This window comes from Convolutriloba macropyga, chromosome 3 (assembly GCF_964194025.1).
Source record: "Convolutriloba macropyga chromosome 3, txConMacr16.3, whole genome shotgun sequence".
NCBI classification, from domain to species: Eukaryota; Metazoa; Xenacoelomorpha; order Acoela; family Convolutidae; genus Convolutriloba; species Convolutriloba macropyga.
Window position 1 is genome coordinate 12,155,304 of NC_134470.1, and position 13,593 is coordinate 12,168,896.

The 13,593-nt window shown below is 38.1% G+C and overlaps 2 protein-coding genes across 4 annotated transcripts in view; one reads left to right on the forward strand and one right to left on the reverse strand.

Annotated features, from left to right (window-relative positions):
• Window positions 1-13,593, forward strand: part of LOC142335945 (mediator of RNA polymerase II transcription subunit 13-like) — a 177,974-nt gene that overhangs the window by 107,288 nt on the left and 57,093 nt on the right. The window contains exons 1-6 of one of the 2 annotated variants that reach the window (XM_075384356.1): window positions 10,073-10,810; window positions 10,925-11,032; window positions 11,095-11,341; window positions 11,480-11,564; window positions 11,622-11,705; window positions 11,767-13,285. In XM_075384356.1, the coding sequence (XP_075240471.1) occupies window positions 10,970-11,032; window positions 11,095-11,341; window positions 11,480-11,564; window positions 11,622-11,705; window positions 11,767-13,285 (1,998 nt within the window). In that variant the 5' untranslated portion in view covers window positions 10,073-10,810; window positions 10,925-10,969. Of the gene's footprint in view, window positions 1-10,072; window positions 10,811-10,922; window positions 11,033-11,094; window positions 11,342-11,479; window positions 11,565-11,621; window positions 11,706-11,766; window positions 13,286-13,593 lie in introns of those variants that run through there. The other variant, XM_075384355.1, reaches the window with a different exon arrangement.
• Window positions 1-13,593, reverse strand: part of LOC142335952 (histone acetyltransferase type B catalytic subunit-like) — a 182,460-nt gene that overhangs the window by 18,526 nt on the left and 150,341 nt on the right. The window lies entirely within an intron of this gene.

Below are 13,593 nucleotides of genomic sequence, written 5' to 3' on the forward strand. Positions count from 1 at the left end.
GAGGAGCAGGTAAACAAAGGAGGACTGATCTACTCCAAAAGCAGCATGAGTAAACTAAAATACTTTATGTACAGGGCTGCATATACGGTACCTGTGCTGAAAAAAAATTGTTGGTATGACGACGCAACTTACTTAAACGAAAACTCACAAATAATTCCAACGTTTTACTTAATAGAAGAGTCAGTCTGTCAAAATCTATAGCAGGGACACAAGGCACGGTTACCGGGTCTTGTTGATTTTGAATTCAATGCTCCCAAAGAAGTCCTCAACGAGATGAATGTTGACCGAACCGACGCTGAATTTGTTCAGAAGATACCAAAAACTTTCATGAAAGGCGGAGATGAGAAAGGAGTGAATTATGTCTACCCCGTCGATTGGATCAACCCAAAAGTTGAAGCAAAGAAAGGTAACATCATGATAAATGCTGAAATTTTCATGGGGACATTGTTCATTGAAATTTAGTTGTCCAGTTGAAAAACAAGACAAAACATATAGACAATTTTCTGCTTTTTGAAACAAACCACAGAAATTTGTTTTACACAACGGAAAAGTTGACGGCCACGGAACAAAATTGTTCAACAGCAGATATATCCGAGACAGATCTCAGGGACATAAAACTCGACCAACTTTTTGTGTGGGATTTTCGAGGCATGTTCGAAAACCTGAAACAAATAGAGTTATTAAATTGTCACATAGAAAAACTGCACAGAGCTATGATTCTAACAACAACAATTAACGGAAATTCGCACCAAATTTTCTTAAGTCAACAAAACGCTCTGGGTACACACGCTGAAAGAGCGGGAGGAATACTTTACGTCCATAGGTGCGCTAAAGTAATCGTACATGTTGTCGAAATTAGTTTGTACGGAGGAAGTACCAGTTAGGGTGTTTTCTGACAATACTTCAGAAGTAATTAGATACATGGACCCCATGTCCAGAGTATTCTATAGAAATTTCACACTGATTAGTTGCAACCCCATGTACCCGAACGTTCTTGAATGGATAACATATGGGCGAAGGATACAATTAATTTAAAAACCCAATGATATGCCTAATTATAGAGTTAACGTCAATTGGTCAACTTCGGCGCCAATGGAAGGGTTCTTCAACGACAAGGACCTGGAACTTAGCAAAAGGGCCCAAAGGTTAAGGCATTCGAGAAAGACGATAACAGGAAGAGAAGTTTTCCTGGGACAAGGAGATTTATATGAGCATGAGACTCAAGAGTATTTCAACACGGAATTAAGTACAATAATCAGTGGCATGATTTGCTGATTTTTGAATACTTAGGTAAGAAAGTGAAACAAATCTGGCAAGTGGGCAGGGAAATAACCATCAGTTTGATGACTATTTTTATTGGATCTAAAATCATATTTTGTTTGGTACGCGTGTTTCTTTCAATCGATATGCTACGCAGTGGCACCAATCCTGTAATTGCACTGCAACCCTTTAAACCAATGGGGCAACTAGGTTATTTTCATCATCTAAAACAACGTACAAAGGAACAAAAATTGAAAAGAAAAAGAACAGTTGAACGGTGTGATGGTGAAACAAACATCGTAGTTATAAAAGCAAAAAAGGCAAAATCTGTACCAGATATGGCAGAAATTGAGATTGATACATTAGAATAATATACGTATATGATATGTAGGAATGGCACAACCAAAAATTGGTGATTATTGCTACTATCTACCCGAATTCTTCGAGGTCAGGCCGATAGTCAGGCACCAAGTGCATCGGATTGTTGGAGTAACCTCAAACAAAAGGTACCGTGGTGCCACTGACGGAGCTGCAACCACCCAATATAGTGGTCAGAGCCGCAATTAGCGTTGGCGAGTTAAGTGAGATGCAACACAGAATCGAGGAACAACAAAAGAAGATTGACAACAGCGACGAAATGCTGGGAACAGCCGGGGCTCGGCTTGAAGAGGAGCTCCGGCAGTTAAAACTTGAAAGTCAAAGATTAGGTGATCAATTGCTGGAGCCCAGACAGCAACTTGAATACGTTGGGAATCAGCGGGAGTCCTGCAGGAGGAGGCAGGTGGAAACATTGAAGAAAGAGTTGGAGGAGGTTACAAATGTAGCCGAAACAAAAATAAGGGAATGTATCGCTCTGGTGGACGAGCGGGAGTGCTTAGCTCGGGAGTTGGAGAATGCCGATATAGACAATAGAAAGCTATGGGGTAGAGTAAAAACAGAGCAAACCTCAAAGAAGGTCATACAGAGGAGGCTGGAGGCGATCAACGCGCAGAGCCCGTTCAGTCGACCTCCAAACTTTTATGAAATTCTTCTCCTGCCACAGGGGGCCACAACCAGTACTATCCAAAAATATTTCAAAACGTTGGCAATGGTCTGTCATCCGGACAAGGGTGGTCGTGAGGACATGTTCAAAATCATTCTTCAAGCAAAGAAAATTATGGAAGACGAGGAGTCCCGTAATATTTATGACAAGTACGGCATTGAAAAAGCACAAGAATATATGAACTCGAAAATGGACATTTGAAAATCTTGCTGTGTGAGCGAGTGGAACACTCACATTTTCTAAGAGGGAGGCAGTATAGTGAACCATAATGTATGACATGCTCATAAATTACATATTAAACGCATAATTCGAAATTTTCACAAACAAATAGGAGAACAAAAAGAGATGGTTACTAATAGTAAACCGGATTTTAACAATATTGAGAAAGCATCATAAATAATGATGGGAATCATCATGGAATTTCATCTTGACGGGACACGTCAAGGAATGTTTGTTCATGACGGGATTCGTCAAGCAGGTAAACCTGTTATCTGTTAGTTTAACTAACAGGGACCCGTGCGGTAGAAAATAACTATCAGAAAATCCCAAGGATATTAACGAAAATGGGTAAAAATAACCTAAGCTTAATTAACCATTGATAGGACTGAAACCAAAGAACATATTCAAAACTATACCTTACACAATCGAGCTGCCTCTCTTTAATTGCTTTACCTCTCTCATCTTCACAAAACTTCTAATATTTACAAGCAATAGATCTAACTTTGTATTAAACTGATTATAGATTTACATCTGCTCAATTAAATTCAAGTCTGAAACTTGGAAAATTTTCCTCAGTAACTCCGAGGTTTAAGGTGCTTAAGAATAACATCCATCCCAAACCGCAACCGTAGACAGTGCACGGATATTACAAATTGTAACCGTCCTCATATTCTTATTATAACAGAAACTTGGCTGACCGATTCAATCGATGATGGTGATTTCCTATTGAAAGATTATGCTATTGTACGTGCAAACCGTACGACAACTTCAAATATTAGTGAGCACGGGGGAGTGCGCTTGGGAGTTCTCAAACCATCCATCATTACGCCTGTGAATGTTGAAGACTTACCAGACAGTTGTATAGTTGCCAAAGTTTCCTGTCTTTCGTTAAGTGACGAGGTACCTGATATTGGATTAATGCGACCGTCAATGAGCTCAAGAGATTAAGAAAATTCAAAAACTATAGAGCATGACCAAAAACACTCCTGTTAACTTTACAACCTGAACATCAAGTACGCTTGGTGCTTGTTAGAGCTACAGAGAGGACTGAAGTTCTCTCCCAATGAAACGTATTCCTCCTGCCAGCTACAAAAGACAATGCTTTGATAAAACAATTCTTCTTTGAGAAGCGTAAACGTCTACTAGATGAGGAGACGCTTAGAAAAAAATTAAAAACAGAAGTTTTTAACTGTTTAGTGATGTTGTCAAGGTGTCCATTGACATACCAGAGGACATCCCTGGCATAATCAACAGATTTTGACTAGGATTAATCAGCATACTAGAGTTAAACATTCGAAGCCTAGTAAATTTTGAGAGTAAAAGCAAGCCAGCAAATGGGATTCTATCTGAAAAATTTAATATCATCTATTTCTGTGAAACAAGGTTATATGAATATATCTGTTCTTCTGAGCTGTTTTTGTAAGACTATGATATCTACCTACCGAGCAAACAGGCCTCTTGATGAAAATAAAAATACTCATTTGGGTTCTCTGATAGCTGTTAAAATTTGCCTGCCAACCAAAAATTATGCGAAAGGCCTAGTTGACTCCTGTGTTGCAGTAAAATTGAAAATTGATAACTGCGAAATCATCATTTGCGCGTTTTATGACCCTCTGGCAAACAGTACATACAGATCTAGATCTGATAGAAAGTAACCTCCAAATGCATGCCATAGATTTTCCCACCTGCTCGAAAAACATACTCGAAGTTTCACTGTATAAAAACTCTCACAATTATGTGACAGAAACTGAAGCTGCTGAGAAAATTTACCTCTGTTCTGATCTTACGCAGAGTAGACGAACAGTTGAGATTCAAAATTCTAAAAATATACTACCTCTTGAGACTTTTAGAAGATTTGGAACCGCAAATTTTGATGCAATGTGCAAAATGACGGGAATCAAACCGTTAAAACTTGTGTACCATACAAATATTCCTCAAATGAGTGAAGAACTATGCCAGTATTATGAAGACCTAGTAGACCTTAACGTACCTCGTAGATCAGGATATTGTTAGATTTTCCCCATCTCTTACGCGTTTTAGAGATAAACAAATGGTTTTTAAGCACCTGAAAAGTGTGAACAAATCATGCAGTCTCTCAAATCTACTTTCTTTAAATCCAGAAGAAGCATAAATTTCTCTGACAAGGTCAGTATTCTGAATGTGTTCTCCCTAGAAATTGAACCTGAAAACCCAGAGTTGACAAGTTAGTGTATAAAAACAATCTTTGCGAAATATTCTTCTCACCATACACCCTAAAAACGCTCGAGGTCCAGACTGCCTACCACCAGTGTTCAACCAATATACTTATAACGAAATAGTCAACTTCCTGAACAAAAACGAAATTGTCTTAGAAATTTATCTGTTAGTTGGAAAAACGCAGCAGTTACCACGATTTTTAAGAAAAGCGACAGAAGATAAGCTGAAATTTACAGACCAGTGTATCTGTTGGTTATATAACGGACAATTTCAAAAAAAGTGTATACTTTGCCCTCTATGAGCACTTTGTCAATTTCGTATCGATGTGTCAACAAATATGATTAGCAAAAAAATGATCTGTACTGACGAATATCCTTGCCTTCCTTCAGAGAATTTTTGAAAGCATTGATAAAAAATTCAAAAAATTAAATTGTGTTCTACACAGATTTCTCAAAAGCGTCTGATAATGTACTTCTTTGAGAATTTCTAAAGAAAATTGCCCAAATGGGCGTTGGCGGCTCTCTAACTCAAGTTTTAGTTGACCACCTGAAAAACAGTAAACAGCAAATATATTATATCTGAAAAATTTAATATTATCCATCTCTGTGAAACAAGCTTATATAAAAATATCTCTTCTTCTGAGCTGCTTTTGTAAGACTATGATATCTACTTGACTCCTGTGATGCACTAAAATTGACAATTGATAAATCCAAAATCATCATTTGCAAGTTTTATGACCCTCTGGCAAACAGTACATACAGATACAACTAGATCTGATAGAAAGTAACCTCCGAAAGCAAGCCTTAGATTTTCCAACCTGCTCGTAAAAAAACATACTCGATGTTGCACTGTTAAAAAACTCACGTTTATGCAGACAAAGTTGAAGCTGTTGTGAAAATTTACGATTGCTCTGATCTTACTCCAATTAGACCGACAGTTGAGACTCCAAATACTAAAAATAAACCACCTCTTGAGACTTTTAGAAGATTTGGAACCGCAAATTTTGATGCAATGTGCAAAATGACGGGAATCAAACCGTTAAAACTTGTGTACCATACAAATATTCCTCAAATGAGTGAAGATCTATTCCAGTATTATGAAGACCTAATAGACCTTAACGTACCTTTTAGAACACGATATTGTCAGATTTCCCCCATCTCTTATGCGTATTAGAGATACACAAATGGTTTTTAAGCACCTGAAAAGTGTGAACAAATCATGCTGTCTCCCAAATCTATTTTGTTTAAATCCAAAACAGGCATAAATGTCTGTGACAAGGTCAATATGCTGAAAGTGTTCTTCCAAGAAATTGAAACTGAAAACCCAGAGTTGGCGATTTAGTCTATTAAAAAATCTCTGCAAAATATTCTTCTGACCATACACCCTAAAAATGCTCCAGGTCCAGACAACTTACCGCCAGTGTTCTAACAAAAGTCTTTTAACGAAATATTCAACTGCCTAAACAAAGTTTTTGAAAAACATTCTCGATGTTGCACTGTATAAAAACTGTCACGTTTATGCAGAAAAAATTGGAGGTGTTGAGAAAAATTTACAACTGTTCTGGTCATACTCCAATTAGACCGACAATTGTGATTCCACAAACTAAATATAAACCACCTCATCAAACTTTTGGAAGAATCGGAAACAAAAATTTTGATGAAACGTGCAAGATGATGGGAATCAAACCGTTAAATCCTTCGTTCCATACAAATATTTGTCAAATGAGTGAAGAATTATGCCAGTATTATGAAGACCTAATAGACAGTCCAACTACTCTTTTTCCGAGACATAGTACATTCACTGAACGACAAACAAATAAAACAAGAGCTGGTTTCAAACCGAGACTTCTGGAACGCGTTCGACACAGAGCCACTGATGTCAAAAATAGCAGCTCATTCAAATGGAGGCAAACTACTGAGACTCTTTTCATCGGAATTGAGTACCCGAAAGCTAGTAGTAAGTAAAAACAGAAAAATGCCCAATCCCAAACTGGAAACCCGTTTACAGACGCCACTGTTCCTTTTTTTACCAACGAGATACCAGGTGCAATCCCTCAAAGAGCAGGAAGTTTAGATATGCTGATGATTTCAAGGTCATCAAACAAAGTCAGGACAAAATGCATGAAGCCGGTGAAAATTTAGAAAACTGGTTAACTGTGAATCAAAACTGACCAAACAACAAGAAATCAAAATTCCCGAATATACCAGGTCATTTAATTTGGCCAAAGTTTTTCTCAAACTAAATGTCAACGTGACCTAGGCATATTAGTCCAGCCTAGTTTATGCTGAAAAGACAAATGCTCCTTAAGAGCGACAAAAGCCATGAACTCTCATTTTTCGGAATCGAACCAAACATCTCAAAAAGTAGTAACGGGTTGTTGATAACAGGCTTCCCCCTTTTCCTCTGCTTCGTGAGTTAAATCTCCTCACTTTTTTGTTTCAGTATCAAAACGGGCATTTAGGCTTGCCAACTGATAATGCAGCTAATGTCAAGTCTTAACTGTTCACTTTGTCCAAAGGCACCTTTAGGTTGCTACCGGACTAGGTAGTTGAGAGTTGAAAATGAGTAAGTCTTGCAAGTCTTGCAAAAAGCAATTTTCAGCAAATGATAAGCCATTCCAATGGTTCTCCTGTATTAGGATTTATACATGACTATTGAATGAACATTTTTGTTACAAACCGCAATCGCTCTTATTCGGGAGCTAGTTGTTAACTGCAGGCTACTCTGTAATAACAACGAGCCTGATAACTTCATACGCTGCAGAGCACAAACAGTTAACAAAAATAGTAACCTAGGAGAGAATTTCAAAAACTCATGGAAAAACTTACGTTCATTGTAGATCAAAGAGTGAATGATGCGCTCAAAATTACTTGAAAAAAAAGGAGAAAAAACGTACGCTTCGGCTAAATCTTCTAATCGCAACCCCAATAGTTCTTCTACATCTGAGCAGCAAAAATATTATAGAAAGTTTGATTACAACATCGCAAAAAGCCTCAGATTGCAAGGGGTCAAGGAAGACCTTAGCAAGTCAAAGGGAGAAAATCTTGTCCATAAAGCTAATGAAGTTATTGTGATAATGAATAAAATTGGGGTAAATGCTACCGTCAAAGAACTCAAGAGATTAGGAAAATTCAAAAGCTATAGAGCATGTTCAAGAAAACTCCTGTTAAATTTACAATCTGAACAAGAAGTACGCTTGGTGCTTGTTAGAGCTACAGAGAGGACTGAAATTCTCTCACAAAGAAGCGTATTCCTCCTGCCAGCTACAAAAGACAGTGCTTTGATAAAACAATTTGTCTTTGGGAAGCGTAAACATCTACTAGATGAGGGGACGCTTAGAAAAAAATCAAAAACAGAAGTTTGGAACTGTTTAGTGATGACGTCAAGGTGTCCATTGACATGCCAGTGGAAATCCTTGGCATAATCAACAGATTTTGACTAGAATTAATCAGCATACTAGAGTTAATTACTCGAATCCTAGTAAACTTTGAGAGAAAAACCAAGCCAGCAAATATATTATATCTGAAAAATTTAATATTATCCATCTCTGTGAAACAAGCTTATATAAAAATATCTCTTCTTCTGAGCTGCTTTTGTAAGACTATGATATCTACTTGACTCCTGTGATGCACTAAAATTGACAATTGATAAATCCAAAATCATCATTTGCAAGTTTTATGACCCTCTGGCAAACAGTACATACAGATACAACTAGATCTGATAGAAAGTAACCTCCGAAAGCAAGCCTTAGATTTTCCAACCTGCTCGTAAAAAAACATACACGATGTTGCACTGTTAAAAAACTCACGTTTATGCAGACAAAGTTGAAGCTGTTGTGAAAATTTACGATTGCTCTGATCTTACTCCAATTAGACCGACAGTTGAGACTCCAAATACTAAAAATAAACCACCTCTTGAGACTTTTAGAAGATTTGGAACCGCAAATTTTGATGCAATGTGCAAAATGACGGGAATCAAACCGTTAAAACTTGTGTACCATACAAATATTCCTCAAATGAGTGAAGAACTATGCCAGTATTATGAAGACCTAGTAGACCTTAACGTACCTCGTAGATCAGGATATTGTTAGATTTTCCCCATCTCTTACGCGTTTTAGAGATAAACAAATGGTTTTTAAGCACCTGAAAAGTGTGAACAAATCATGCAGTCTCTCAAATCTACTTTCTTTAAATCCAGAAGAAGCATAAATTTCTCTGACAAGGTCAGTATTCTGAATGTGTTCTCCCTAGAAATTGAACCTGAAAACCCAGAGTTGACAAGTTAGTGTATAAAAACAATCTTTGCGAAATATTCTTCTCACCATACACCCTAAAAACGCTCGAGGTCCAGACTGCCTACCACCAGTGTTCAACCAATATACTTATAACGAAATAGTCAACTTCCTGAACAAAAACGAAATTGTCTTAGAAATTTATCTGTTAGTTGGAAAAACGCAGCAGTTACCACGATTTTTAAGAAAAGCGACAGAAGATAAGCTGAAATTTACAGACCAGTGTATCTGTTGGTTATATAACGGACAATTTCAAAAAAAGTGTATACTTTGCCCTCTATGAGCACTTTGTCAATTTCGTATCGATGTGTCAACAAATATGATTAGCAAAAAAATGATCTGTACTGACGAATATCCTTGCCTTCCTTCAGAGAATTTTTGAAAGCATTGATAAAAAATTCAAAAAATTAAATTGTGTTCTACACAGATTTCTCAAAAGCGTCTGATAATGTACTTCTTTGAGAATTTCTAAAGAAAATTGCCCAAATGGGCGTTGGCGGCTCTCTAACTCAAGTTTTAGTTGACCACCTGAAAAACAGTAAACAGATTGTAAGAGTCAACAATGATAGCTCAGAAGCCTTGATGTAACTAGTGATATACCGCAGGGCTCCTTGCTAGGCCCTCTGCTGTTCTGTATTTTTAATGACCTCCCTGACGTGCTCCGATTAAGTTATCCCTAAATTTTGGCTGATGATTTGAAAGTACTAAGCACTAACAGGGGGCACAATCAAACACAAGCTGACTTAGATGCGTTAAGCAGCTGGGTAACTGAAAAGAAAATGGGCTTAGCAATGGACAAGTTAACCACGATCTATTTCAGAGGATCTAATAGGAATAAATTTTTTACCTCCAGAATGAACTGCTGAACAGCAGTGATGTAGTGAAAGACTTCGGGTTTCATATTCACGAAAGCTTGTCCTCTGTCCTCTGAAAAGCACCGTGTTAAAAAGCAAATAGTGTTCTCTACCTCAAGCAAAATATTTCCCCGAAAATTGCAACAAATGTGAAGCTCGGTCTCTACAAGTACGTAATTCTTCCAGTACTATTCTAAAGCCTTCAATGTGTTGCGCTCACAAAAACATTTAACTCTACTCTAGAAATTTCAAAAAGGATGCAAAAAATGAGAGCTGGCGTTCAAACCAGCTACGAAGTTCACATAAAACTGCTAAATCTGCCTCTTCCTATGTATCTGCAATTGAATGACGTTTTACTGCTAAGAAAACTGAACTCTGAGAAAATTAGGGACCCTAAGCTTCCTGAGAGGAAAACAAAAAGTGGATGAGCTACGAACTGTTGAAGACATTGAAAACTAGAACTGAAAAAGCGTGAAACTAATTTATGTTTAGAACGGCCCACATAGTCAACAGAGTCGAAAAGCAAATAGACTTAACGAAAATCATTCGTCTGAAAAACCGAATGTTGAAGATCACGTGGAATTTTGTCGATGAAGTGTTTTTAGAAACAAATATCTGCAGCTGGCAAATCGTCTGTGATTGTAATAGGTGCAGGAACACGAGTACGATTTTTTAAAGTACACGGAAAGGGAAAGATGACCGTCAGTCACCAGACTGAGAATCAACAAGAATTTCTTTGAACTCAACTACAACCAAGAAAACAAATGCAGACGACGAGTTGAAACACGCGGAAACTAATATCACGAGTAAAATCAGTCAAACTTAAACTGGACCAACAGACTGGGTGGGTGGAAACCCTTGAAGCTTGTTCTAAGTCTTTCTCTACTGCTACTATTTGCAAGCCCTTAGATGTCTTCGGATCTCATAGCCTTGTCAGATTAAATTCTGGTATCAGATTTTCTTTTTAATTAACCTGTGATAGTTTCTTGTTTGTTGAGACCCATTTTTTGGGAATTGTTTAGCTATTTTTAGTGTTGCTGTACTGGTCGACAAATGTTTCAGGTAGTGATGGAAATTAAACTTAAAGAATAAGAATGAAGTAGTTAAATGGCCTCTCTTCACTCCAGCGGTGCGTCCCTTGAAGAGTGTCTAACGAACACTTTCAAGCTCGTAAGTAATTTCGGAATCAGAAAGCAGAATTGAACTTTTTTAAATAAAAAATAATAATTTAGGCGGAGACCTATTGTTTACGATGGCGCTGTTACCGCGCCAATCCCTTAATTCCAGTGATCCCAGAACAGGACCCTGTATTGAGCTCCTATTCTAGTCTGCTTGATGCCGGATTTCTTTGTGCGTGGCAAAAATCAGGCGTGATTAAAACGAACGATGAAACACCGCCGAAGTGTGAAAAAGAACTATGGGTATTCTGGTATGACAAGGAGCCTAAAGGATTGAGGGAAAAGATTCACGGTGACTTAAGTAAGTGCTTTGACGACTTGTTTTGATGATGGTAGGTTATTTTCCAGTTTTTTAACGCAAAGAGGGGAAGTTGAATTTGCACCTAACATTTAGCTGTGTAAGCGTTTTTCAGCGGTTTTTAATATTTGATATTTTTAGCTGCCAACGATTCGACCAATGATGATAACATCAAATACGAATACAAAACAATATTTTACAAGGCTCTACACAATTCAATAGAAAGGTAAGTTTAGTGATGGAAAAAATGTGGGAACAAACTAATTAATATTTTCTCTTTTAGGCATCTGTTAAGGCAGAATTACGTTCGTCTTGATAAATGGTTTCTAAAGCCATTCGAGGATGTCACTGAAATCCACTCTAACAAGTAAGAAAAATTGTTTTAATCAATCGAAAGGATACAATTTCTCAATTTTATTTTGTTTCAGGGAGCATTTTTCATTCTGCTTTTCGTTTTTCCTTCACGGCGACTCAAACGTGTGTGCATCTGTTGATGTTACCCGTCATTTTCCTATTCGACGAATAACATCCGAGCATGTGTCGTTGGCATCGCGGAACCCCAATTCAGTTAACGTCATGTTAGCACCCCATTGCTTGAAAGCTACTCTCACTGGGGTTGCATATAAAATGTCGGACAACTCGGCCATCTTTCAATTAATTGAACAGTGGAACCGGTATTATCCTCTCAAACTGCCCTCTGTGGATTCGGAGGATAATTTAGTTCCAGAGAGCGAGAATAACACAGCTCCCGCTGCAGTTGAGGTTCTGGTCGGTGATGTAATAATGTGTTACCCCTCATGGATGGTGGTTATTGCCAGTAACGAAGATCCTTTAATAAAGCAAATTGATGATGTTAAAAGTAATGTGCTACCGGCAGCAGCATCAAGTGCGGGACTTGTTTCAAAAACAAAAGGTGCTATACTAACTACAACACAAACAGACAAAAACGCTCTCCTAATGATCAATTCGGGTCTGAAAAGCTTAAGCATAGATCCGCTTCATGCGAAATTGGGCACAACGGATCCAGTTACTGGAAAATGTAATTTTACTGGTAATCAGCCTGGTGCGTTGGGAAGAGCTTGCTTATGCTGTAATTCACGAAATAGTCGGAAATCTTTGGGTCGTCGTGATAGACATTCGCCGTTTCACTCATCACATTTTCATCAACGCAACCGTAGCGTCGATAAAAAAGGCAGTCAAGGTTCTGGTTCAAGTAGTCTACATCAAGAAAGACGTCTCTCGTCCGATATGAATACAATTTCCCCGAACAAAGGCACGGCATCTAATGTCATCAGTAACGCTGGTTCCATATCTAGCCTAGCTAGTGAGCATAACAGATTAAGTGTCAAACCAGTGAATCTGGACCCCGGCTCATATCCCATTATGAATGGACTTCTGGGCCCATCATCAGGCGAAGCACCGTGTTCGGTATCAAATACCTCAAAATCATGTTCCAGTCTTTTGGACCGAAGCTGTGATTCCGGAATCGTTCGAACAGCCGATGGGAAAGGAAGTGCAGAAAACACAAATGTTCAGATGGTCATATATCCAGGGAAATTTCAGCCCACCTGCAAAGTGTCAACAGAAGCAGGGGATTCTGATAATACTGTTTTACCTCTTCTAAACAGATTGAAGCATTCGAAGACCCATCTTGATAGATTGTACTCTGGCTGTGAAGCTGAGTATGGATGTTTTGCTTCTAACTGGTTGGAAGAACTGGGTTGCGAACAGTCAAAACATTCAATTTTCGGTTCTCAGAGTTCAACTAGTGTGTACGATTTCGATGACCGAATGGACTTCACTGAGAGTTACAGTGACTCCATCCATTCAAGTAACTCAGGTGGCAAGCGTGGTAGAGGCGGTACTAACAGAAGAGGATCTGGCAGAGGAAAAGATCCGAACAATCAGGTTCAGAGGAAAACTGGCAAGAAGCGGAAGGGAAAAAATGTAAGTGTTGAATAAGAGTGCTATAACAATGTTCTATGATCTGTAACGGAAAAATCTTTGGAAAGTTGCTCTTTTTATCGGTGTTTACGATTCTCTTGACTGTTTACGATTCAAAGACGATCGAATCTGTTTACGATTCTTTTTACAGCTCGAAGAGGAGTAATGGTGATCTGTTGTTTTTTACATCGGTGACTTCTATTTTTAGAGGATGTGTTTAAGAGGAAGTCAAGTGAGGCACGTGAAAAGAAGGATTGACTGCTTTGTTCAAGCTGCTGAACAAGGGTCAAAAATTGGAATTTTTTGGTTTT